Source organism: Gopherus evgoodei, chromosome 22 (genome assembly GCF_007399415.2).
Source record: "Gopherus evgoodei ecotype Sinaloan lineage chromosome 22, rGopEvg1_v1.p, whole genome shotgun sequence".
NCBI classification, from domain to species: domain Eukaryota; kingdom Metazoa; phylum Chordata; order Testudines; family Testudinidae; genus Gopherus; species Gopherus evgoodei.
Genome location: NC_044343.1, coordinates 6,741,304 through 6,768,246, shown reverse-complemented (window position 1 = coordinate 6,768,246; position 26,943 = coordinate 6,741,304). Strand labels below are relative to the sequence as shown.

At 39.5% G+C, this 26,943-nt stretch overlaps 1 protein-coding gene across 2 annotated transcripts; it reads left to right on the top strand.

Moving 5' to 3' along the window:
• Positions 1 to 18: 18 nt before the first annotated feature.
• LOC115638572 (scaffold attachment factor B1-like) lies at positions 19 to 26,698 on the top strand. Of its 2 annotated transcripts, none has more exons than XM_030540317.1 (21): positions 19 to 329; positions 1,650 to 1,737; positions 3,101 to 3,162; positions 3,243 to 3,449; positions 4,473 to 4,535; positions 5,644 to 5,671; positions 6,567 to 7,065; positions 7,466 to 7,512; positions 14,193 to 14,293; positions 15,929 to 16,078; positions 16,176 to 16,255; positions 17,844 to 17,983; positions 19,300 to 19,391; positions 19,669 to 19,775; positions 21,484 to 21,777; positions 23,001 to 23,138; positions 23,830 to 23,872; positions 24,478 to 24,599; positions 25,700 to 25,812; positions 25,947 to 25,998; positions 26,330 to 26,698. In XM_030540317.1, exons 1-21 carry the CDS (start codon positions 141 to 143, stop codon positions 26,457 to 26,459), a joined length of 2,745 nt encoding a protein of 914 aa, XP_030396177.1. In that variant the 5' UTR covers positions 19 to 140; the 3' UTR covers positions 26,460 to 26,698. The 2 variants fall into 2 exon arrangements, with proteins under 2 accessions (XP_030396177.1, XP_030396178.1); XM_030540318.1 differs by having other exon boundaries at positions 25,947 to 26,026; positions 26,330 to 26,421.
• The last annotated feature ends 245 nt before the right edge of the window (positions 26,699 to 26,943 follow it).

Below are 26,943 nucleotides of genomic sequence, written 5' to 3'. Positions count from 1 at the left end.
CCTTACTGCGCCTGCGCGCTGCGCCCGCCCTCCCCCTAGTGCGTTTCGGCCTCGCCACCATTTTGTACTTGCGATCGCGGCTGTTGTTGCTTTACCCTGCCTAGTCCCGCGCGCGTGAGAGCCGGAGCAGCAGCGGCGTCATGGCGGAGAGTCAGTCAGCGGCCGGGCCAGGGGAGGGTGCGCCCCTGGGCGGGGCGGCTCCCCCAGGCTCGGAGCCCGAGACCCGGCGGCTGAGCGAGCTGCGGGTGATCGACCTGAGGGCCGAGCTCAAGCGCCGCAACCTGGACAGCGGCGGCAACAAGAGCGTCCTGATGGAGCGGCTCAGGAAGGTGAGCGGCGAGGCTGGGGTGGGGGAGGGGCGAACGGGAACGCTCCCTCGGGCTCCTTTGTCCCCGCGCTGAGGCTCATTGGACGCATGCGCGTACCGGGCCCGGCGGAGCGCTCTCCCCGGGGGGTGGGGGGAAGTGGCGCTAAGCCAAGCCCGGTACGAGCTGTTCAGCTCTTCCCCGCGGAGCTGGGCCTCTAGGGCGCGTCCGCTCAGGCCCCTCGTTCCGCTCGCAGGACCAGTGTCTGCCCCATCGCAGCCCCTGGTGCGGATACCCTTCCTGAGGGCCACTAGCGCCCCCCCCGTTCTCTCGGCCCGCACCCTTTTCTGGGGGCTCTAGCGCCTCCCACTCCCTTCTCCGGGGCCGCTACCCCCTCCCGGCCCACCCCCTTCTCTGGGGGCTCTAGCGCTCTCCACTCCTCCTCTCAACCCACCCCCTTCTCTGGGGACTCTAGCACCCCCGGCCCACCCCCTTCTCTGGGAACTCTGGGGTGCCCCCCCCGTCTCTCAACCCACGCCCTTCTCTGGGGCCGCTATCCCCCCCGGATCACCCCCTTCTCTGGGGGCTCTAGCCCCCCTACTCCTCTCAACCCACCCCCTTCTCTGGGGCTGCTATCCCCCCCTGGATCACCCCCTTCTCTGGGGGCTCTAGCCCCCACACTCCTCTCAACCCACCCCCTTCTCTGGGGGCTCTAGCCCCCACACTCCTCTCAACCCACCCCCTTCTCTGGGGGCTCTAGCTCCCACTCCTCCTCTCAACCCACCTCCTTCTCTAGGGCCTCTACCCCTCCCCCCCCGACCCACCCCCTTCTCTGGGGCCTTTAGCGCCCCATCACTCCTCCTGACCCACCCTCTTTTCTGGGGCCTCTAGCCTTCCCTCCTCCCAACCCACTCTCTTCTTTGAGGCCTCTAGCTCTCCCTCTCCCCCAAGTGCACACCCTTCACTGAGCCCCTTGGGGCTATTGTGCTGCTATCATCCTTGGGCGAGGAAATGTTGTTATGCATTTGTATTCCAATGACACGTGCTTTAGGTTCTGTCCAAACCCATAAGGAGCTGGTCCCTGCTCCCAAAAGGTTACGGACTAAGTAACCTGCCAAGCCTTTAGATATGGTGCTGTCATTTAGAGAATAAATGACCTGCTGCTGATTGTATTCTGACTTTCCCGGGAAATTGTAGCAATGCACCTTGATATAGATCCTCCTCACTCCAAGCTGTTTACTGATGGCTGATATCTGATTCCCGTGTACATGAGATGGTATTGGGGAAATGGAAACAGGTTCTTGAAAACTCACCAAAACAAATTACCTTCTTTGTTTCCAATAGGCCATTGAGGAAGAAGGGGGAGACCCTGATGAAATGCCGGTGACTTCAGAAGTTAGCAATAAAAGAACACCAAAGAGGACTAGCAAAGGTACAAAACAGTTGACACTCCTGGTTCACAAGTAACTTGTGTCTACATAGTCTTGCTTTTCTTTCTTTTGTTAGTTTTCTCTAAGATTACTTGTAATTTTCTGTTTTTCATTCCAGTTTCTGTTAATATACAGCTGAAATCATGCTATCAGCAACTTATTACATGTTTAAGCTTAGCATTGTTTCCTTGACCAGTGAAGACAACTTAAAAATGTATTATGAAGTTCAAATATACCTATGTTAGTACACCTTCAACCATAAAGTGGACATGGTCTTAAATTGCAAGAGTATTTTTAGTACTCATGACAGTGAATACAGGATTGTGCCAGGCATAGGAGAGGGAGCTGCTCTGAAAGCCCCCTTAGCAGAGTTTGTTTTAGAAAGAAATCCCTCCTTTCCTGAAAGGAATTAGTTTACTAATAATTAAACTATGTGGTTGCAAAACTTCAAAAATTGGCTTGCATTTTCTGAAATTACTTGTAGCTTATTTTTAAAATTTGATTAGATTTCAAGTTGTCGCTTTTGAGTTTATACTGGGCCACTTGCCTGTATGTCCAATATGGTAGTACCTGAGAACCAGAAAGTGAAATTGACTATTTAACATTTATACCATCATAAATTTTTCTAGTCACAGACATAGCTAAGCATGATCCATGTCTTGAAGACCTTAAAATCAAAGACCTTGATCCCGTAAAGTGATATCTTGGACCTGCTTGCAATATTGGGATCTAAATTAAAAACTGATAATTGACTAATCTATTTTTGAGATGAGCATAACAAATATAGAAAGCGACATTATGATTCTGTTCATTATAATGATTTTTTTAAGATTTCTTTTTTTAAAATGTATCTTTATAGTCCCCTTTTATTGAGGTGTATAGCAGTGAGAGAATGATGTAGGGAAATCTAAGTAGTCACCTAGGGTATGACTACACTGCAGCTACTACAGCAGCATAGCTGTGATGCTGCAATAGCACATAGTGTAGACACTTCCTTTTTTTCTGTTGATGCCAATTCACCTCTCTGAGAGATGGTTGCTAGGTTTACTTGGCCATGTCTACCTTGGGGATTAGGTCAGCCTAACTACAGAGTTCAGGGTGTGAAATCTTTCACAGCCCCAAGTGACATAGCTAGGTCGACCTAAGTTTTAGAACCAGGCACTAGACACACACCACGCTTGTTCAAGTTGATGCCATTTAATGACATTATAGTGGTAAATGCAGCCCAGATTAACTGCAGTCCCAGAAGCAGGGTCTTAATGATTAATTTTTGGAACATACTCAAGGTTGAATAGCTAATTTAGCAAAGAGGGTGTGTGTTCTGTAAAACATTGCTCTTAATCCTTTGAATAATGCTGTATTCAGGGCGAAAACCAGAAGAAGGCATTGAAGACAACGGACTGGAGGAAAATTCTAGAGATGAACAGGTATGTGAAACCATGATGAAGATTAAAGAGTGTTACTTTCAAGCCACAACGAATATACAACTATTCTATTCTTTTTACAGGAGGATATTGAAGCAAGTTTGGATAACTTGCAGGATATTGACATGATGGATATTAGTGTATTAGATGAAGCTGAAATAGATAATGGCAGTGCTGTAGACTGTGGAGATGATTACAGTGCTGATAATATTCTTGACTCACTGTCTGATAGTAAAGACAATATTGATGCAGAAATGAAAGAACTTCCAGACCAACTTACAGAAAATGAGGTAGGTAACTGGAGATATGACTTTTCATATGTTTAATTTCTGAAAATTGTAGATGATATGCCTCACTTAAATGTCAGGAATCAAAATTTATTTATTGGATGCTAGTGTTCCACTTAATGGAAATAATTTGGAGGTCGAACTTTTTTCATTTCCTCCACACCCTCTGTGTAACTAATGTCCTTGTTCAAAATATTTAGGTTTTAAATCTTTGCATATTCTGTTTTGTCCTAATTCTACATTCACATTCTTTTAAATTGCACCTTGGTATGTCTGAGAGCCTTGTGAGAGACCCAAATATGCATTATTGTACAGTATATTTTCACTTGGCTGACACAGAATTTTAAATATTTTGCTCACTTCAAGGCTCCCCTAATGTTATGTTCCTCTATTTTGGGAATGCCAGTTTGGTACTAACATTACTATTACGTCTTACATTCTGCCATTGCAGTGCTGGCTCCTATATCTGAAAGGCAAAACCTCTGGTATTCTACAGGTTAAAACTGCTCTAAATCATATAGTGGGGCTTTGAGGGATGTGTCTTATTCTTCATCTCTCAGCAGGGTCCAAGAATGTTACTTGTAGGACATGCTGTGTCTCCAAAAACCCGGAGTATGAGTCCTGTGTTAACTAATTCAGATGACTTTTTTCCCTTTAGAAACAGGAGAAGCAAGGCAATGAGACATCATAAAGTTTAAAGCTATCAAACAAATTAACAATTTTTCTGTTCAGATCAGGAGCTTTTTTTAAGTGCACAAGACCATTGCAAACTGATTTTTGCTAATAAATAATTTCATTAAATTGTTAGAAAAATTATCCTGACCTTTCAGCATTCTTGGGTAGCATTTTGAGGTTTGGGAGCAAAAATTCCTCTGCTGGTAAATATTTATACCAATGCTATCTCCCTGGGAAAGTCAGATAAAGTAGTGTGTTCTCCTACCTTCCAATATTTTATTTAGGTTTTTATCTGTAAAGCGGTAGTTAATCTTTTGTAAGGAGTGAAATATTCTCCATTCAATCTTTCAGGAAGACTGTGAGGAAATTGGAAACAACTTAGATGCTGCCTCATCTGATTTAAATATCATGAAGGTAAATTGAAATTTTATCTCTGCTGCAGGTTATTTTCAATCCTACATAGAAAATTGTCAGTTAATCTCTCAACATAATAAAACTGAACTCAACTTTTTTACTCTAATTGTAGTTCATATTATGATTTAGTATAGATGTTGTGATGCTTAATAAAGTCATAATGACAATCGGATCTCAGCAGGATAGTGCCTACTTATTTTGGAGTCTGGACACTACCTATACTCATATCTATAAACTGATTGAGCACATCTGCCATTGTTCGCTGTCTGCTTTGAGAAATCATCATCTTCTACTATTTGAGTTGTAAATAAAAATGGTTTTAGTTTGGAAAGCTTAACTTCCTTTTGTGTAGGCACCAATATAACTTAAATACCCCCTACTATACATGTTTTGATTTCCTTTCTTTTAGAGAGGAAACAAAAAAGTACCGCATTAATGCAAACATTACATAATCTGATGTTCAGTTCAGTTCATTTCCTTTTTCATCATTGCGAATTACAATGGTTAGTACAAATGTGCAATTTTTTTTCTCTGTCTTTATTATTTTGGGCATGTTAGACAAAAAAATTATTTCTAATGCTTTTAGTATTCTGAGGCTTTGTCTATACTAGCACTTTTGTGGGTAAAATTTTTGTTGGTCGGAGTATGAAAAAAACACACCCACACCCCTGACCAACAAAAGTTTCATGGACAAAAGCGCCGGTGTGGACAGCACTGTGTCCGCAGTAGACGTTCTGCTGCCAAAATGACTACCACTGCTCATTAGGAATGGTTTAATTATGCCAGCAGGAGAGCATGGAGTGGCTACACCGGAGACCTGACAGCGGCACAGCTCAATGTCCATAGTGTAGACATAGGCTGAGTTAGCTAGAAAGACACACAACAAATGTAGCTGAACTCAGGTAGTTTTGATTTTTGTGGTTTTGTTTAAGCAAATACACATTTATATGAAAGTTATGTGAAATGGTTCTAGATGAGCCAGTTTTAAATACACTACGTCAGATACTGTAACATCAAATAGTCTAAAATTCTATCTTTGCTTGTAATTTAGACTCAGTTTATTAGCTTTATAAAAGTATTTGCAATGTTTGATTTTTTTTCCTTACAGAAAATCGAGGAATTGCCCTTGGAGCCAGGTACTATTAAAGAACAATGTAATCCCATCTTTTCAACTAACCCTTTTAAAAACACTAGTTATTTTAACAAAAAATGCAATGTTATAGTTTGCATTATTCCTATGGTGGACAATCCAGATCATGCAAGGGTCATAGAGATTGGAAACCCAATCATATCCCCAGATCTGTGAACTAATGTCTGTCATTTAAATATTTTCACTGACATAAAGTGGTTATTTAAAAGCCTCCTAAACAATGTAAATAGATCTAGAAAAGTTAATTTCAGTTTTAAAGCTAAAGATTCTACATGTAAAACAGATCTTGTGATATCAGAGTATCTTAATTCTTTAACTAGTAGAGCAGAAAAGGCAGTGTAAAGCCATTGTAGGGACCTAAAATTTAAAAATTAGTAACTGGATACAGAAGAAAGAAGACAGTTTCTTCATGGAAATTCCATACAGATTCTATTCACTTTCTGGACTGAAAATATACTCATGCACCATCAGAAGATGTCCCAGTTTTCATGTTGGAGTGTCTGCTAAAAGAATTTCACAGAAATTAGAAAATTGAACTTTCAGTGCATTGATACATTCAGTTAAGCATCTTGGATTGTGGAAGTTAAATTGAGAAGAACCAGAACTGAACAATTTCATGAAGAATGTCAAGGACCAGCCAGAAGGTTTTTGTTAAATCTGTGGGGGCATTTTCTTCCCTATAACATTTGGGCTTAATATAATTTGTTAGGCTGCAAATAGTATAGAACTTTAATATTGTATACATTAGGGTTTTCCAATCTCTGTGTAGCTTAGAACTTCTCTTGGTGTTAGTGTGGCAACCATGCCAGTTCCACATTTGTGATTGCTTTATTTCCCTGGTGATTAAATCTTGTGCCATTCTATTCCTGTTAAATCCGTAGAAAATGAGAAAATACTCGAGATTTTGGGGGAAACTTGTAAATCTGAACCACTTAAAGAAGACATTTCCGAAGTGGAGCAGCCATATGCACAAGAAGCAAGTAACGCCGTGGCAGGCAAAAAGCTAGCAGAGGAAGAGGACACTCTTGCTGCCAATCAGTCGGAGGAAGATGCTTTAGATTTGGACAGCAAGTCAGCACAAGATCTTTCAAGGAAGGAAGCAAAGTATTTAGTTATAGCAAAAGGGGAGACAAGTGAACAGACAATAGATGAAGAGAAAATGGACTCTGAATCTTTAGTGGTAGAAAACGTAAGTGATCAGAGTAGCAAACCATCACAAGGTCTGGAAGCCTCTAGTGGGGAAACAGCGGATAAAGATGCAGGTCCTGAAACCAAAGATAGTAAAGAAGATGCCAAGAAAACAGAAGACAAAGCTAATTCTGAAGAATCATCTGCTACTAAAGAGTCCTCTACCAATGAGGGCGGTGATCAGAAAAAGAGGTTTGTTTTTTCTCAGTTTTAGACCAGATGCTATCTTTTTTTATTGGTCATTAAGTGATGCAAATAAGCTGTTTTCTTCAATTGGCCAGCAAGACTGATGAAATTGTAGTCTATTCCTAAAGAATCTTTTATTTCTTCTTGTGCAATTTTTAACTGATGGTTTGATTTCCTTCCTTTTCTCAACCTTCAAAGGTTGTTTTATTAAATTCTTATTTTTATCTTCTGCCAGACATAAGTTTAAGAATCTGACTTCCCTTATTTCATGTCAGATTTCTTAATACAAGTTTGCAAAGGTGTCTTTTGTTTCTCAACTAGTTTCTGGTAGGTATTTTAATACCATAATTTAGAGTCAATTTTCCTTTTTGTTTCCTTATTGATTAACATTAATTTTTGTCTTTAGCCCTGAGGAGGACAGAGATGCAAAGACAGTGTCAAAAGATGAGAAAGGTATGTTGTAAAGGAAAACAATCTTCATCCTAGGACTTATTTGGTAAAACTTGTGTAATTTCTTTGCCTTTTTTGCAGAGTAGGTTATTGTAAATGTATCTAACAGCACTTCCACTGATTTCAATTATTGATTTAAATTATTGCAAGATTTGTTTAATTAAGGCTTTCTATCTGCATTATGTAACCATTGTTTAAAAAATACTTAGCGTGTACCATGGAAAGCTTATTGTTCTGATCATTTTCTGTAGATATCAGGTGACTATATCTCACAAATTATAACAGTGACTTCAAAGAAAACCTTTAATACGTGACAGATACGTCCTTCAGGCCAGGGAAGGTGCTTATGGATGCCTCATTGGGTGAAGAGCCTTTCATAATTCTCAGTTTGATAAATTTGTTTCATATATTTACATATCTTCTTTTCTAAAACAGGGATTCTAATAATTGCATATAAATCTCAATTGCAATAGCTGTACACTTACATGTCAATCTTCAAAGGCTCTTTCTCAGTCAGATTCTTTTGTTTCTTCATGGAATCTGTCTTTGTGCATCCCACTTATGGGGCATGTACACACCATATGCAAAGGAGATTCATCCAGGAGTGTCAGCTGGGCCCCATTGCCTGTGCATGTCCTTATACCTCTGTCTCACCTCCCCGTTCAAGGGTATGTAGGGCAGTGCAGCTCCAACTGCCTCTCTGTTAGCTCTGACCACTCCAGCAATAAAACAGAACTTGGCAGTGTCTGCCTGTTGGCACACTTTCATCAAATCAGTTTTGTAAATATTAGTAATTGCTTTAAGTATTTAAGGACACTTTTCTGCCCTTTTGGCAGTCATTCATTTTCTTTGTTTTCTTCCTCCTTCTGACTCCTACTTAGCACCTCTTCACCTAGTGGCTGAGCCTAAACGCTGACATTGAGCCAAATGGACTTATTCCATTATTGGATAGACACTCTTAATGTATTATCTGTTTTTATGAAGGTCACATCCTGGACTATATGCTGATCTTTTTCCACCAGAATTCATCACTCTGTAGATAATTTTACCTTCTTGAACAATTCATATAGGGAGCATTGGGTTTGGAAAGACGTTCCTCTGACTCCAAAAAGAGACTTTAACTCCCAGAGATTCCTCCTCTTACGCCTTAGGTCCCTCACCAAAAAATGTAAAGTAAGCTGTCATGGGATTAGAAAGGAAGGTCCTCTCATGGATTTGTAACTGATTTAAAAGATAGGAAACGAAGGATAGGAATAAATGATCCATTTTCAGAATGGAGAGAGGTAAATAATGGTGTCCCCCAGGGCTCTGTACTGGGACCAGTCCTATTCAATGATCTGGAAAAAGGGGGTAAATGGTGAGGTGGCAAAATTTGCAGATGGTACAAAACTACTCAAGATAGTTAAGTCCCAAGCAGACTGCGAAGAGCTACAAAAAGATCTCGCAAAACTGGATGACTGGGCAAAAAAATGGCAGATGAAATTCAATGTTAAGAAATGCAAAGTAATGCATATTGGAAAAACGTAATCCCAACTATACATATAAAATGATGGGGTCTAAATTAGCTGTTACCACTCAGGAAAGAGATCTTGGAGTCATTGTGGATAGTTGTCTGAAAACATCCACTCAGTGTGCAGCAGCAGTCAAAAAAGCAAACAGATTGTTGGGAATCATTAGGAAAGGGATAGGTAATAAGACAGAAAATATCATATTACCTCCATGTAAGTCCATGGTACACCCACATCTTGAATACTGCATGCAGATGTGTTCGCCCCATCTCAAAAAAAGATGTATTGGAATTGGAAAAGGTTCAGAAATGGGCAACAAAATGATTAGGGTATGAAACGGCTTCCCTGTGATGAGAGATTTAAGACTAGGACTTTTCAGCTTGGAAACGAGACAACTAAGGGGGGAGATGTGATAGAGGTCTATAAAATCATGACCAGTGTGGAGAAAGTAAATAAGGAAGTGTTGTTTACTCCTTCTCATAACACAAGAACTAGAGGGTCACCAAATGAAATTAATAGGCAGCAGGTTTTAAACAAACAAAAGGAAGTATTTTTTACACACAATACACAGTCGTCCTAGGGAACTCCTTGCCAGAGGATGTGTGAAAACTAAGTCTATGACTGGGTTCAAAAAAAGAACTAGATAAGTTCGCAGGGGGTATGTCCATCAATTGCTATTAGCCAGGATGGATAGGGATGATGTCCCTAACCTCTGTTGCCAGAAGCTGGGAATGGGCGACGGGATTCCCTATTCTGTTCAGTCCCTCTGGAGGACCTGGCATTGGCCATTATTGGAAGACAGGATACTGGGCTAGATGGACCTTTGATCTGACCTAGTATTGCTGTTCTTATGCCTTTGTAAGTAGGGACTCTGCACTAATTCTCCTTACCAGTATTGAGACAGGGTCAGCAAACCCTTTGTTCGGCCTTTCTGGATCCTCTAAATTGAGGTTGGCCAACCCAGTCCACAGTATTTTATTGGGGCTTTTCTAGATTCCAATACAGCAAAGGAATACCTCCCTGAAGACAGATTTGAGGCTATCATGTCCCTGATCTTCATCCTCAAGGAAACCCTGCAACAGCAAGAATCTCTTAAACTGTTAAGTTACATGGCCTTGTGCACTCATGTGACACTTCTTGCAAGTCTTCACCTTCGAGACTGGCTGAAGTCTTGTTTACCAATCCACCAAATACAAATATTTGCGCTCTGTTTCCAACTCATATAGTAGTTTCCTTGGACTGGCGGACCTATCCCTAGTTGAGCTGCAAAGAAGAGATACCATTTCTGCACCTCTCCTCCCACTGCGACAAAGATTACAAGTGTCTCCATAGTAGATTTCTGGTCCATTTAAACTACCTGCAGATGCAAAGCATGTTGTCCTGGGAAGAATCCTTACTCCATAGCAGTGTGCTGAAACTCAAGGCAATTTGACTAACTGTAAAGAGCTTTTCTGATGCTCCTGAAAAGAACCATAGTACAGCAACACCTCGGTAAAGTAATATTTTATATCAGTAGGCAGGAGGATGCCAATTCATCCTCTCCTTGTCAGGAGACAATCAAGCTGTGGAATTAGTGCCATCTTTACAGCATAACTACCAGGAATGAACAATTTGGCATTATTGCCTCAACATTCAGTATTCAGCCAACCACTGGTAGCTGCTGAAGAACTCCATCCTCAAGCCTCTATTCGGCAAATAGAGCCCTCCATGGTATACCTCATTGCTAGCAAGAACATCAACTACTTTTTTTCCTCAGAGCAAATACCAGCCCAATATCCTTCCAAGATTCTTTCCTTCGAAACTTTGAGACCCAAGGTTCTGGGTCCTTCCACCAGACATCCAGAAGCACATGGGGCATTAATAGACATGGTCTGAAACTGCGGGAGTAGCTTTCATTTAGGGTGAGCAGTTGTTCAGGTCCCACACATTCACTAATTGGGAGCTGTGCCAGTCATGGTTTAGGTGAGGGAGGAGGTGGAGCTTAAAAGGGGGTTTTGTCTGAGAGAGAACAGAGCAGAGCTCAATGAGATAAAGGTTTGTAAATTCTTACCTGACTTAGCTGGGTTTGTGGGGGAAAAGATAGTACCCTATAGAGTGAGTGTTTCAGAGAAATGCAGAGAATAGATATTTTAAATGTTGATCCTAGTACCTCTACCACTTTGGTTATAGGCTTCAGATTTCTATTTCACCACCAACTGAGACCAGGAACTATTAATCCAGGGGCTGGAATCCTTCTAGCTGTAAAGATTCCCAGATTTTTGTTTGCTGACAAGGCTCCGTTGTGTTTGGCAATATTGCTATTCTTTTCCATTTTTCTCAAGCTCTGAAGAATCCAGGTGGTGGTATACATTTTAGGGCCACACTATAAAGACTAAAAAAGCTTCTGAAATAGAATCAGTGGAGTTTTGTTTATATATGCGTGCTACAATATAGAAATGCAAATGTTCTGTTGAAACCTTATGTTTAAATACATACAACAGCAACAAAATGGGACAGTTTGTAAATCTACCGATGTTTCTATTACATTCTAAAAGGCTTTATTTAAAAATATTCATAAGTATTCCAAACACTATTTACGATATTTTTGTGTCTTAAATCTTTGTATACTAAGACATTGTATAGTACTCTCTTTGAAGCTGCCTGGGAACAGTTAACAGCTGTTCAGAGTTTTACATACAATAACCATGAGGTTTAACTGCATAATGCATAAAGAGAGAACTCTGGCTTGTGCTTCAGAAAAATGTTAATCTGAAGCGCAGGAAAAAGGGGAGTGTAATAGTTGTATGTAATATTTCTTCATCTGCCCCCTTCCTGTTACACAGATAGTGCCAAAAATTGGACTTGAGACTTCCACAGTTTGAACTGATTTCTCTTTCTGAGACAATCAGTATAATTCGGTCAAAGAGAGAGTGGTAGTCTATGTGTGTGCATGTACTGTATTGATTCTGTTGTCTAGAACTATGGATACTTCCAGACATTTGGGCTGAATTCCTACAGACCCATTCTCATCAGTGACGTGTCTCATACTGATAGTACAGAAGCAGTAGGGCGGTCTGATAGGTGGGCATATGGTCAGGTAATTGATATACAGAGCTTTGAAGGAGAACAGTTTTATATGCTTTGTGAATGTCCATTTCTTGCCTCGGTAATACACAGAGGGGGAGAGACTGTGTGAAATACACAGATTAGTGAAGAAATGGGTTGTGATATCTATTCACCATAGGGTTGTGCTACGTATATCCACTAGAACTGCTCACAGATTTCCAGCACAATGAGCATGGGGATCCTTAATATTCTGATGGAGGATCTGATACTGACAGGCTATTTACACATGTGACTGACAAACTAGAGGGTTAACAGGTAGTCATTCAGTGGAAGCATCTGTTCCTGCTATAAATCTTTGTCTTGTTTACAAGAGCAAGTTTTGAAATCTGTCAGTGAGACAAAGAATGACAGATGTAAAGTTTTTCAGACAGGTCACCCAGACTCAGTGGAGGGGTTGATTATCCTACCTGCCAAGCTCAAACCAGAGAATTTATGGAAGATGATGAAATCTCTGACAAGAAAAAGAGAGGGAATATCACTGAGAATGCATTGACCCCAGCAGTGAGGATAGCCATAGTAGCTGATACCCAGGCAAGCGCTGGGGACTATTTTTAAGAGTCTTGAAAAGGTATATGGAAGAGTAGAAAGCGTCAGAGCTTAAGCCTCAGTTTCTGAAACTGATCAACATATTGGAGAACAACCTGTGTACCTAAGCAGATTACATGCATTAGTCCAAAAAATTCTTGAGGTGAAGAGAAATATGCAGAATTAGACTCTTGTATACAAGACCAGGTTGTTGGCACAAATCATTGCTAACCACACTGAGGATAACAAGGGTATTAGTCCAGGTGGTCGACAGAGAAATATTTCCAGTGCACAACTCTTGTTGGAAGTGAGAACCTGATTCAGAAAAGAGAACTTTGTCAAGAGAAGAGAAGGGCTTTAGTAAAGCTAGCCTGCATTTGGTGAAGGAACGGAAAGGAATATCAGAGCAGTTCTAAGAAACTGAAAGAGAAATATCTCCAAACTGAACAACCGTTGGTTCAATTAGAGATAGCCAGATCAAGATCTGCTCCACCCAGTTAAGGACATTTGGCCACTCAAAAGCCTAAGGAAATTGGTAAGAGAGTGGCACTAGGATTGATAAAAAGACGTGTTTCAATTATGGGCAACAAGGACATTTCATAGGTGGCTGAAAACTTTCCCAAGCCCAGTTTAATGCATTGACAGCACATCCACAGATAATCAGAGCAGAATAGACACACACCTGTATAGGCATTTTGCAAGGCAGAGATGACAGCTGGAGGATCAGTGTGCAGAATGTAGCTGAAGTAGAAGCCAGTAAAGCATTTCAACAGCTAGTAAAACCTGTTTTTCAGGGCTGTGGTTATGTGGATGAGTCCAAGTGTCTCACTCGGTGCATTGCAATTTGTTACCCATGAGTAGATAAGCCCCCTCCATTGGGTGTCAAGGCCCACACAACTAAAGTGAGCCATCCTTTTCAGGATGCCTAAGAAGTTTTCTTATATCAAACCTGCAGGGCTGCCACTTGGAGCTCAACCCATATCTTTAACAGCCATTATACCCTGGATTAAGTGATTGAAAATTTTACCTTGGAAATACCTAAAATCCATTTTTTTCAAGTCACTGAGGTTCCTAAGACATGTAGGCACATATTTTTAAAGGTATTTAGGTTTTGCTGCACTCAGTGCCACAACACCTAACTAATTTATGAGCCTAAATCTCATTTTCAAAAGGGCTTTAAACACTTAGGAGTCTAGATTGAATGGTCAAAAATTCCAGTCTCTCATGCATGAGGAATATTTATGCCACGAGTGGGATTCACATGGACAAAAACGTCTCTTAAGAACCACCATTATCTAAGGTGAGTAACAATTCTATTTAGTGGAGTCTGAGTGTTTGTAAAGTAGTGTACTATATTTTTATCATGCGTGTTAAAGCTTCTTTGTTACAACTGCAAATACTTGGATATTAAAGGTACTCATTTTCAAGAATGTCAATCAGTGAAGGTAAATTTTACACTATATTTCAATTGACCTGTGACTAAAGAATGAACTGGAATTGCTTTTTTTAATTATGGTGAAATAATGAGTTTCCTTTTTGAATTAGGTCGCGCTAGTAGCAGTTCTGGTAGAAACTTTTGGGTGAGTGGACTTGCCTCCACCACTAGAGCTACAGACTTGAAGAATCTTTTTAGCAAATACGGAAAGGTAAGGTTTTTGATCCTTTTGTCCAAAACTAGCTAACAATATTTCTTCTCTTGGTGTTTGCTATTTAAAGTATTTTAATGGAATACCAGTACCACAGATTAAGTACAGGTAATTGGAAGTAAATTGTCAAAAATATTGTTGGTGCACACACAGCAGCAAATAAGATGTACTAATCTAAGCCATTTAAGCTTTTGTATTTTGTCCCTCCCTCAATACAAAAAATATCCTTTCCTCTCCAGATCCTAGTTTGAATCAATTTAGGCTAATGGCTTTAACACCTGAAAAAAGGTTTTGTGTGCTGAATTAAATCCTGTAACCCCTGTTAAGAGGAAAATTGGAAGGGCTGATTTAATATATGATGGATGCCAAAATTAGTAACTTTCCTCATATTTGAGGGAATTCGTAAGTATTTTTTCAGAGGTTCAGTACCGTACTTTAAAACGACATTGTCAGATGATGAGTGCTTAAATACTGTTCCCACTGCAAGTGGTGGCAATGGCTTTCCGCAAATTTTAACTTGAGAAATAGCAAAACTTAATTTATTGTGGTCTTACATTAAATCAAATGAGTTAAGTTCAGTACATCCGGGGATTTGTTTGAATTGCATGTGGCTATTGCATTTGATGCCAAGAGAATTAACTATGTCAAACTACATTATTAAAATGAAGCGTACTCATTTTGCTTAGCTTAATCCAAAATTTCATCTGATGATCTGGGAGGAGATGACACAAATGTGAATCCAAAATACCAGTGACAGCTGTCTTTGTATTTGCCTGAATAATCTGACCGCAGTGACTGTAATTCAAACAAAAGAATCCACGTTCTTCTTTGGAATATTAATTATGGACAAAGTTAAACTTACAAGAGGCAAAAGTATATCTGCAGTAAATTACGTGTTTGTTAAAAGCATATTCCACCTTCAGCTGCACTTTCAAATGGGAAGCCTATGTGAATTTCTGATTTATTCCCCCAGTGTAAAGTGTGCTGTATAGACTTCATCTGCATTAAAAAAAGAGCTTTTATGGAAATACTTTTCTATACATGCTGTTTCAGCATTTTCTTCCCTGTCTTCTGTAGCATACTTGAAAATTGCATATAAGTAGGCTTTTTTAAATCGTATTTTTGGTGAGTGCTTCCCATCTCTCAAACTAAATTGTATTTGAAAACATTTAAAATTAGTTAATATTTTGTGCGTACAACTACCAATGACTGAAAAGTTACATTTTTGATATTGACATTGAGACTCATCCTAGCAGATTGATGAACTAGTATCAACACGGGTGGAAATTACGCTTGCCCTTGACTGTTGTTCTTCTTGTTGCCATTCATCAAAATGATGGTGATGCGCAGAGGAGCTAATTGATTTTAGAGGATTTCTTATAAATAGATTTCACATTGTCTGCTTTTCACCAGTTGAACTTTTGCAACATTGCAGTTACAATGCTTGGTTCCAAAAGAGATTGTTTTCATAGTTGTTTGTCACTTGAAAACAGATGTTCCAGGTATGATAGGCTGCATTATAGTAGGTAAAAGAGGTGGGGGAGAAAGAAGCTAATATTTTAAGGTTATAAATGGGCTGCATATGTGTGTGTTATATACTTATATTAGAGTGACACTATAATTATCCTCCTTAAGGTGGTTGGTGCAAAAGTGGTAACCAATGCTCGCAGTCCTGGTTCTCGCTGCTATGGGTTTGTTACAATGTCTACGGCTGAGGAGGCAACAAAATGTATTACACACCTTCACAAAACAGAGTTACATGGAAAAATAATTTCTGTAGAAAAAGTAAGTTATAATTCTCAACCAAAGATAGAATAACCCCGTCTAAGAATTCCTAAATTACTGAAATGTTTCAACTGGTGTTTGTCAAATATAATTTCAGGCAAAAAATGAACCTGCTGGGAAAAAACCTACAGAGAAAAAAGAAAATGAAGTGAAGAAGGAGACAGTTGTCAGTGAGAGGTATCACTCTATAGATTCCATATCTGAAAAATAGTGTGATAGTTTTGGGGTATTTTCTGCTTTGTCTGGAAAAACAAACCTGTGTTAAGAAGTGAGCAAGGTGAATACACAAAAAGGTCTGCAGTGATGCATGCAAAAATAGGAATATGAGTGGAAGCAATATTTGTGTTTCGTTGTTACATTTCTGGTCAAATGTATGTAGTCACAGATCAAATCCGTATCTGATTATATAGAAACTAATAAGGCTTAAGTAGCAAAAAGAAACAGTAAAAATGAGTTAAAAAAACACAACATAAATCCCTGATTGACTTTAATTAAAAGATCTCCACCCTGACTCCCTGTGTAGACTTTGAAGTATCCTGATTATTGTTGATGGTGGAGAAATCTCAGAAATTATTTTTCTTGAATGCTAACTTTCCCTGATATGCACTTGGATCCTTACTTCCTACCTCAGTTGCATTTCTCAGTTTCATTTTCCAATTCGGTTTTTTTGGCTCTCTGATGTTTTATCGTAATGACTGTTCTTTCTGATCTATATTACCAAATATACTATTATAAAAGTTAACAGTGAGTGAAGTGCAGATATTTCAACTGCATGCCTGGTTAGGCATATATAAAATCCATGTTTTCTCAGTCATGGGCTTTTTGGTATTTCTAGATCTTCTTATGCCAGCCTGCAATAAAGCCTGCTACACGTCAGTATCATAAACCTATAGACCCATGCCTCCGACGAAGTGGGTATTCACCCACGAAAGCTCATGCTCCAAAACATCTGTTAATCTATAAGGTGCCACAGAACTCTTTGCTGCTGTAAAGCGCGCCACTCCAGAGTCCTGATCTATTCATTAGTCTGTTCCCATACCAGAGCTTTTTACACGAGAGATTCTCTCGTGGAACAAGGCTACTTAGTGCTACTGTGATAACCAACAGTTGGAGATCAGATGTTCAAGATTCTGTTCCCACCATTTGTTCTCATCAGTGCCACACTGCTTTTCATTTTAGGAATACTTAGAGTAGCCAGGAGGGTTCAGCTAAATCCTCTGCTTTAAATGTTTTCTTGAAGCATAACTTTCTTGTCAAATGCTGTTTGATAACTAGTTTTTTCGTCTTTGTTTAATTTAACCCTCACCTCTGGAAACTTAATTTTATGAGAGGTTTGCCCTCCCACTGTATAGTGTCAGTTTTGTTGGATTCAGCAGCCATGCTACAAAAACCCTACCAGGCTTGACATTGGTTGCCATGTTTTCCCTCAGGAATCTTCTCTGGCATTAGGCACGCCATAGGGTGTGTGTTCCTATTGTGTATAGTTCAGTTATCCCGATCTTATGCTAGGCCAAAACTTCTTTGAAGCTGTACAGTAGGTTCTGAGCTTTTTCACTTCATGCCAATAGAGGAATTAGCATTTTCAGGATCAGTGCCATTGAACATAATGTGCATCTCTTCCAGAGACTTAAGCCAATGCCTTATATGCAAAAGGACATTTATATCAATCTGTTTTTCGCTCAGACTTTCTGCACATTTATATCATTCTTTGTCAATATGGTGTTGAGTGTTTTCCTTCAGTTTTAAATCAGTTTATTTTCTGTAGGTCTGGCAGTGTTAAAAAGGATGAGAAGGCTGACCAACAAGATGATGATGAGAAAGCAGAAGGAAAAGAAGAAAAAGAAGAGAAGGATAAAGATGAGCTGAAGTCTGGGTCATCAGATCAACTGAAGATAACAAAATCAGGTAATTTAACTGCTGTTTTGTTCTAGAGTATTAGGCATGATTCCTGTGGATGTTTACAATTGTCTCTTCCCAAACCAAATGATTTAAATGTTTTGTAAAATCTTTTGAGATTGTAAGATGAAAGGTAGGATGGTACTTTTAAAAAATTGCTGTAGCTGGCTATGTTTTGGTCGTCGTCATTAAACAGAGTTGTTGTGCATAATTTTGGGTGATGAAATGCTGCTGGTGTTCTGTCAAGACTTCATGAAACTGGTAATTTGAAAAATTGAAGTGTTACATGCCCATATGTGAAATAGACATCAAGGCTAATAAATAAATAATAATAAATAAATAATAATTGAGATATACCAATCTCCTAGAACTGGAAGGGACCTTGAAAGGTCATTGAGTCCAGCCCCCTGCCTTCACTTGCAGGACCAAGTACTGATTTTTGCCCCAGATCCCTAAGGGGCCCCCTCAGGGATTGAACTCGCAACCGTGGGTTTAGCAGGCCAATGCTCAAACCACTGAGCTATCTCTCCCTCCCAAATAATAATATAGGTAGCTGTGTAACTGTGACTATCAGGTCCATTTTTAGGGGAGAAGCTTAGAAACAAGCACTATTTGCTATGTATGTTAGGATACTTCAAGTGAATGCGATTAGAAATAGGATGTGTAGTCAAAATGTCTCACTGGACTTTTGCATCACCCTAGTTATGTAGTAAAGTCTGGGTAGAATGCGAAAACATAGGATTTTGTTTTTTGTAGTTCAATGTCTCGTATATCTCCATGCCCAATATATTTGTGAACACACAGGGTGCGTAATTTAATCAAATATAACTTAGCAGTAAACTAAACAGTAAGTAAAACTTAACAATAACTTTTCAGTAGAAATCTGCTGGAAACTGCCAAAATTCATAAACACGATTTAAGTTTTATAAGTCTGTTTCTTTTTGTTATAACAATCGTTGTTGAATGCTTCAGGTTATACTGACAAGTGCATTTCATATTTAGTATCTGTTGGTTTTAGAAATTGAAACAGTTGTATAAAAATGTATTCACTATGTACCTGATAACTTTGATATCTCTTTAATATCAAGTAGCATCAAAAAGTCTTACAAGGGATCTGCCCCTGGTGTAACTCAGTTTGTAACGTAGCAAAGATAAACTAAAAATGTTTCTTTATTTTATGGGTACAAATTGCAGAAGTCACTTTTGTGAAACAGCATTTTGAAAAGGGGTTAATGTTAAAAATGTTCATGTTTTGAGGACTTTTGCCACTGAAAGTCAAAGCTCCCATTATATTATGTAATCTCCTTTTGTTATGGTTTGTGTAGGAAGTAAGGGAGCAGAGAGGATAGTAGTAATGGACAAATCCAAAGGAGAACCTGTTATTAGCGTGAAAACTTCAACTACATCAAAAGAGAGAGTAAGTTGAATTTTTCTTAGTTAAAATGGCTTTCAAATGGCTGACATCCCAAAACTCCAGCACTGCTCTCAAGCTAAGCCATGTTTCTTTTGTGAGTTTTGTGTGCACTTATAAAAGGAATAAGTATGTTAAAAAAAAATTCATGCAGAGACTAAGTTCTCAGACCTTCCATTTGTAAAAGGAAGGGATGTTATGAGTATTGTTTGATCGTTTATCATAACTGTGTTCTTAGAAATGCACTCCAGTAAGCCTTGATCAACTTTTATATTTACGATAGAGCCTTAAGAGCCAGGACCGCAAATCAGAGAGCAAAGAGAGACAAGGTATTGTGCCATTCGACAAAATCAAAGCACAGCGAAAAATTAGAGAGGCAGAGCAACGTCGGTAAGTTCAATGGCAAAGTTGTTTGAGATTTTTTTTTTCTTTTTAGAACTTTGGTGACTGACTTCTCACTAAAGCTATTTAAAGGGGACATAGTCCTTTTATTGTTGGTATATGAAGTATAGTTTTTTAATTCAGTTAAGCATTGCCCACGTAGATGCCCACTGTCAGGTCACACTTCAGGAGGCCACAAGCCCAAAAAGAGACTGCAAAGCACTGATTGTTGAGGTTATTCATGTACCCCCTTTGGATCTGAACATATGTGAAAACAGAAAAAATGTACAAAATGGAAAAGTCAGAAGTGACAGTTTGAGCTATATGTGAAAACATAGCTCATATTGTCATCCTCTGCCTTTTCTATTTTGTACATAGGTTTAATTAATGTTAAGTATTCTGCTGCTTGGCTCTGGGCACACACATTATCAGGCAAGAGAGGTGAAAATCCCCCAAAACAATTCCATCCCACCCAATTCATGGCTTTCAGGCAAATGCCTGAGAGGATGATTCTGTCTCGAAATCGGGGGCAGATTTCCATCCAGACTCATTCCATCTGGCAGCGTGAATCTTAGCTCCCTTTTAGGTAACTATCCTTGTCAGACTATTCAAAGTTTACAAGTAAATTGAAATTTTAAAAAAGCTGGTTACGCATGTGTGCAAAGTTGATCTTAAATTGCAGCAAGGGAGATTTAGGTTGGACAATAGGAAAAACTTCCTAACTGTCAGGGTGGTTAATCACTGAAATAAATTGCCTAGGGAGGTTGTGGAATCTCCATCATTAGAGATTTTTTTAAGAGTAGGTTAGACAAACACCCGTCAGGAGTGGTCTAGATAATACCTAGTTCTGCCGTGAGTGCGGGGGACTGGACTAGATAGATGATCTCTTGAGGTCCCTTCCAGTCCTATGATTCTGTATAAATGGTTTACCAACTGTCCCTCAGAGCTGCATTCTCTGTGTCCTTTCAGCTTAGAGGGGGACCTAGTGCAGATACTTATTTATTTCTGATACTCCTTTCATATTGTTCTATAAAAGGATAAAGGTAGTACTGTGTCCACATTCTAAATTCCTTGATCTTTACTTCATCTTAATCAGTGCATCCATTTCCCATCCTTTTCAAGATTTCACAGCTTATCTAGGGAAAGCTAAATCTGGGTAGGGTAAAAAAAACAAAACAAAAAACCAACCCCTTTCATAAGACTTCAACATAATTTTTAGTATTTTTTTGAACAAGTCCAGACAATCTGTGTCTGTTCATAGATCTAAATAGATTAGACTCTGTATTCAGTTTTCAGCCCTCTTAACAGTGGATATTCCAAGGTAGTTCTTGATGGGAAGAGAGGTTACTCACCCACCTGTAAGTAGAGTTCCTAGCCTTTGCAGTTTCACACTAACCCATCATCCTTTCCTGCTTCTTCACAGTCCTTGGATGATATTTTGAGTAATAGGAATGAATTTAGGGCATTTTGATCATGGTTCCTTGACCTTGCACCTAATGTTCAGATCTGTGAGGATGTGCATGCTTCTGTGGCAGTGATATACTTGAACTCCAGTTACGGCTGAGCAGCCATCCTCAGTGCTGAATACCCTGTAGCCTGGTTAGAGGGAACCCCCAACACAAATCTAGGATTATTACAGTTCCTATTTTCGCTTTGTAGTTCATTTTCAGCACTGAAGGGTTAAATCTTTACACCTTTTACCTTGCTATTTATATAGCACCCGTGAGCGTCGGGAGAGACAGCAGCATTTGCAAACCATACGGGAACGAGAAGAAAGAGACAGACTTGAGATAGCTCGAGAACGCCTACAAATTGAACGAGAGCGCCTGGAGCGAGAGCGGATGGAAAGAGAGCGCCTGGAGCGAGAGCGGATGCACATAGAACATGAAAGGAGACGAGAGCAGGATCGCATACAGCGAGAGAGAGAGGAGCTGCGTCGTCAGCACGAGCAACTTCGCTATGAACAGGAACGGCGATCGGCGTTGAGAAGACCATATGACACAGATGGGAGGTAAAAACTCCAAACACAGTGAATTAGTGATTTCCCACTTGTTGATGCAAGTAGAAAAGCTCGCAGTCCTTAGATTCTCTCTGGAAGTCCCAAACCATGGAGAGAACTTGGTAGGCGGACAGTCATTGATGGGCTTGTGTGTCAGATGCTCCAATAGATTACATACAAAACTGTGCTTGTCAATAGTCAACAGTTCAGTCAGTAACCATTCTTAAACACATTACTCTTCATAAAGTTATCTATAACAGTTCACTCTGAATTGAGAGAACTCAGACTCTAGTAAATTCCCCTAAAGGTGGATTTAGAAGATCCATGTAGTTTCAAAAAACCTAGCTCAATCTATCTTTCTCCCTCTGTTGCTGATAGGAATCTCATTTTGACTAGAGTTCAAGCAGTCTGTTTTATGAGGCACTCGGGGAAAAGTTGACTAAGGGATTGTGCGTGGCATGCTGGGATGTAAAGCTACCTTGTGCTAGCTTGTCGTGCACCAACTGTCTCTGTGGAACCTGCTACTGCCCACTAAAAGTTTCTGGGTGTACTGAAGAGGGGTAGATCAAAGGAACAGTAGGAAACTTTTAGTGCACAGCATCATAGTCTACACAGTTAGTGCATGGCAGGTTAGTACAAGGTAGATTTACATCCCAGCGTGCCTTGCACTAATAGTTCATATAGACAGGCCTTGTGACAGATGGACAAATCACCGTAGAATATCTTAAAACAAATGCAGATAGAAGAAAATATTTCTTTTCTTGTTTCAGCACATGCACAATAAGGTAAAGATTGATATAAGTTAACTCAAAGCACTCTTTTTTTCTGAAACTGAAAGATACTGTTTTGGCAGATCAGATTTTAATAATCAAATCTAAATGATTATTAACTGTTCATATATATCACAGAATAGAAATGGAATGATGTATTTCCTTAATTTAAATTTAAAGAAACATGGACGGAACTGATTAACGGTGTAATTCATATAATTTTTGTAATTCTGTGTACGTGTACTGAAACTCATAACTTGTATTGCCTTAGCTCTGCTGTATTGCTTTCTCATATCTGTCACCTTTCCACTTCTGTAAGAAAATATCTTATCCTATCAACAATTCTGCTTATCTTTTAAAAAAAAAAATAGTAGTAATTAAGTGGGACTAGATATGAAGAGAACAAAACAGAAAGATGATTCTATCTGGACTACCATATAGTATTAAATCTCTACTTTATTATAGGCGAGATGACTCTTACTGGCCAGAGGCAAAGCGAATGGCGATGGATGACAGATACCATTCTGATTTTAGCCGCCAAGATCGCTTCCATGATTATGACCACAGGGATCGTGGCCGATACCAAGACCATTCTATGGACAGGTTAGTGATTTGTTTTCCTGCATTGCCTGAAATCAGGTAAAGGCAATAGTATATTTAGTATGGCATTTTTCTCTATTTGATAAATACTGTTGTTGTTTTTTAAAAAAGGACCTGAGCTTGTCTATTCTTGTTCCATGCTGAAGTTTAAGTGTCTATGGGGTTTACTTGTGAAACCTGTGTAACCAGAAGAAATCTTACAAAACAAGGTGTTTGAATGTACTGTGTCATCAACTAAAAGCTTCCAACAAATGTGTTCAAAATGTGGGAAATAGCATTACAAGCAAAACTTATTGCAATAGGACTCATAAAGTCCGTGAAACAGCATTGTGAGCACCCAGCACTTTTTTCCCATGACTAATTGGTTTCTTTCGTATTTATATATTCCCAGTGTTGCAAGTCAGAAAGTTGCCGAATGTTTTAAAAGCTCACACTAACAGGTAGACAAGATAAATGTCTCTATACAATGAATATTCTATTTACCTTCTTATGTGAGACTGACACGGTTTTTAAACTATCCGGAATGTTTCGCAGTTTCCATATGTGAAATTTGATACTTTATAAAGATTGAGAATCTACAATTCCAGCAGAAACCTGTGCTCGGCACCTGTGAAAATACAGCCCTAAATACTTTGTATAAGTTACAGTTTAATAATGTTATTGCAAGATTCTGATTCGAATTGCTCTGTTTCAGGAGAGAAGGATCAAGAACAGTGATGGGAGATCGCGATGGGCAGGTGAGTTGTATGTGTATTCTTTCCTAGAGTAGCTTAATTTTTATAAACTGATTTCCTATACTGAATGTCCGATTAATTTATAGTGAACTAGTGTAAAAGATGCAGATAAGGAAAGGAAAACCTGTGCATTATAAAATTTAATTTCTTTTTTAAATAGGTAAAAATGAAAACACTTGAGTAATCTGATCACTTGTTCTATTTACTTGTACATAAATACATCAGAAGGAGAAGTAGTTCCTCTGGCACTATAAACATAACTAGTGAGTGTCTCAGTATGGTAAAGTGTACCAAAAGGGTGCATAGAAAATGCAAAGGCACAACATAGCGGTAAAAGCGAGTAAGGAAGTCATTGGAATAATTTAATTCCACACAGTAACTGTCAGATTAAACTAGACCAAAATGGAATTAGCAAAAAAAATTTTGAAGTTCAGAGAAAATTTTTTGCTCTAGTGGTGACACTCCTAGATGAACTTTCTGAAACCTTGCGATCGTAACGTGCCCTGTACTGATGGATAGATTATTGAATTGGGAAAATTCTATTGACCAGCTCTTACCAAGTTGAGGATCAGGTTACAGCATTCCAATGTGTATCCGTCATCTTTCAGCATTATGCAGATGAGCGCCATGGAGGACCAGATCGTCATTCACGAGACTCACGGGACAATTGGGGTGGCTATGGATCTGACAGAAGAATGAGTGAAGGGAGAGGGATACCTCCACAGTCTCGGTTAGTATGTGGAAATGAGGGCAGTCTTTCACCAGCACTTGCAATGGTCACGCTTCTTTGAAACTTCAAATGAACTTTTTGAAGGGTGATAGTAGGGAACTGGTTTTACCAGAGTAAATCCTCTCTCCAAATAGTTTCACTGAGGTCTGTTCTCTCCTGGCTGTGCAATGGATTTACACATGTCGTGCCCCTGGGCACTGTGAAGCTCTGTAGTAAGGAGTTGCTGTGCTTTGCTTATATTCACAGTTCTCTTGTAAGGCTTCCTCTTCTAAGGATCAAATTTGAATATGACCCTGGTGCTCCTGAAATTCTTTGAAGAGGGAGTAACTTGTAGCTAGTGGACTGAATTTGAGACTGTTAAATGGAAGAGAAGCCAGAATCTTAATGGAAAACCCAATATGGGACAAACCTGGAATCCCAGACAGTTCTTGTTTAACCATCATGCCAGTCTCAGCATGAATTAAGATTTTCCAGCTGTATAATGGGAAGCACTCACAGGTATTCAGTGAAAATACTCCATTAATCTTCCTTTTATCGCAATATTAAGATCTACTGTTTGTTACTTCTGTGACTATCCACATTTGTCAGTTCCACCGTGGGGTTTTACCTTTGATTTTCAGTTGAAGTGGCAGGGACCAGCCTGGAAGAGCATTTAGCTCCCTTCAGGAAAACAACCCAGTAAAAACGCTTCCAAAGCTGAACATTTTGTTAACTTTAAAATTAGATACAATTTCCTCTGAATAGCCACTCTGCAGAATATGACAACATTCATTGTTCTCAGACTGAATTTTGATTAGTGGGTTGCTCAGAATAGCCAGTCTGGATACTCGGAGAAGTCATTGTGCATCAAATATACCCTGGTGCATAAATAGGATTAAGGAAATCCTATTTCCTCGTTTGTTACGTTAGGTGGGTTGTTAGTAACTTTATTACTGAAATATGGTTAAACAGCTGAACATTGTAATTCAGGATTGGTAAACTTGTATCTTGGTAAATGATATTAATATGTTTTTGAATGAGATGTTACATTTGGCTTCACTGCATGCTATGAAACTGGTAAGAAACATACCTAAGATTTTTCTTTCTCTCTTTCCTTCCAGAGATGGACGTGATTGGGGAGATCATGGTCGAAAGTTTGAGGGACATAAAGATCGTTCATGGCAGGGCAGTGCAGATGGAGGAATGATGGGGCGGGATCATGAGAGATGGCCAGGTACGCTTACTGCTTTATTGCCAATTGCTGCTAGATTTCTGCTGGTAAACACAGAGCATTATGAGCATAAAGAAAGCAAAACTGAAATAGGAGGAATAATAAAGAGAATGCTTGAAAATTCTTTTTAATTCTAGGTGGTGGTAGAGGCAGACCAGGCCATGCAGTACATCGGGGAGGCCTGTCAGGGTAAGCAGCTTTATCAAGGATAACTGGGGTTTGTACCATTTATTCCTGTTCCCATTCCTTTGCATGTTTAAATTATTCAGCACAATCTTTTGTGAGAGAACAAAAGTTATTTGGAGTTATGCAAAGTAAAATAATTGAAGAACGTTTGTGATTCGTCATTGATATAATGACTGTGAGTCATAAATACTCCCATGATTTTATCTGGTACATCTTACTGAACGAAAATCATGCAAGAAATGGAGTTGTCACCGACTGTATCAATTTGATAATCAAAGTTGGTGTGAGAACGTAAACTCTTTGAAAAAAACTTAGTGTATGACTCTCCTTGTAGGCGTGGAGGCTTCATGCAGAGTGGCAACCAAGGCCAGATGATGCATGGCGGAGGGATTCAAGGGGAAGGATTTGCAGGCCAGGAAAGAGCAAACAGACCCAATGACCCCCGTTTCAATCGTCGCTACTGAATGTGTTTTAATTTTTTAATGTGAGATGGCAACGGAGGTGAATTCTCTATTACCCAAGGTTATCGTTAACTGTAACTGATGGGTTACCATAAATGTGTAATTTTTTAAGCTGCTGCCACATTATATAGCTCACTACAATGTGAACTCTTTTGTTTTTGTAACGTGTTGTTCATACCCCATTTAAAATGTTAGTCGATGAAGCATTCCATTTTCCATAAATAAAACCAGTTTACAGTTAACTGTCTTCTGTCCCATTGGCACTGCAAATGCCAGAGTTAGAATTTGACAAGGAGGTCACCTGACAAAGGGGACTGCAACTTTAAAAAGAGGATTCTCTTACCAGCCATTTTAGGGGGGGAGAAACAGGCTAAATAAAAAAGAGAGAGAGGAGAGTCCAGGGACACAGAAAAGACACTGACCAAATCCTGTAAGGCTCTTGGAGTGATGAGGAAACAGGCGGAGGTTTGTATTTCCATGAGGTCTC

What these genes read in the sequence shown, in the direction of transcription:
- LOC115638572 (XM_030540317.1), top strand. Translation starts at nt 141, where the DNA reads ATGGCGGAGAGTCAGTCAGCGGCCGGGCCAGGGGAGGGTGCGCCCCTG. An exon ending in AAAATTCTAGAGATGAACAG is followed by an intron (nt 3,163 to 3,242) that starts GTATGTGAAACC and finishes TTCTTTTTACAG; the next exon opens with GAGGATATTGAAGCAAGTTT. An exon ending in CAACTACATCAAAAGAGAGA is followed by an intron (nt 19,392 to 19,668) that starts GTAAGTTGAATT and finishes TATTTACGATAG; the next exon opens with AGCCTTAAGAGCCAGGACCG.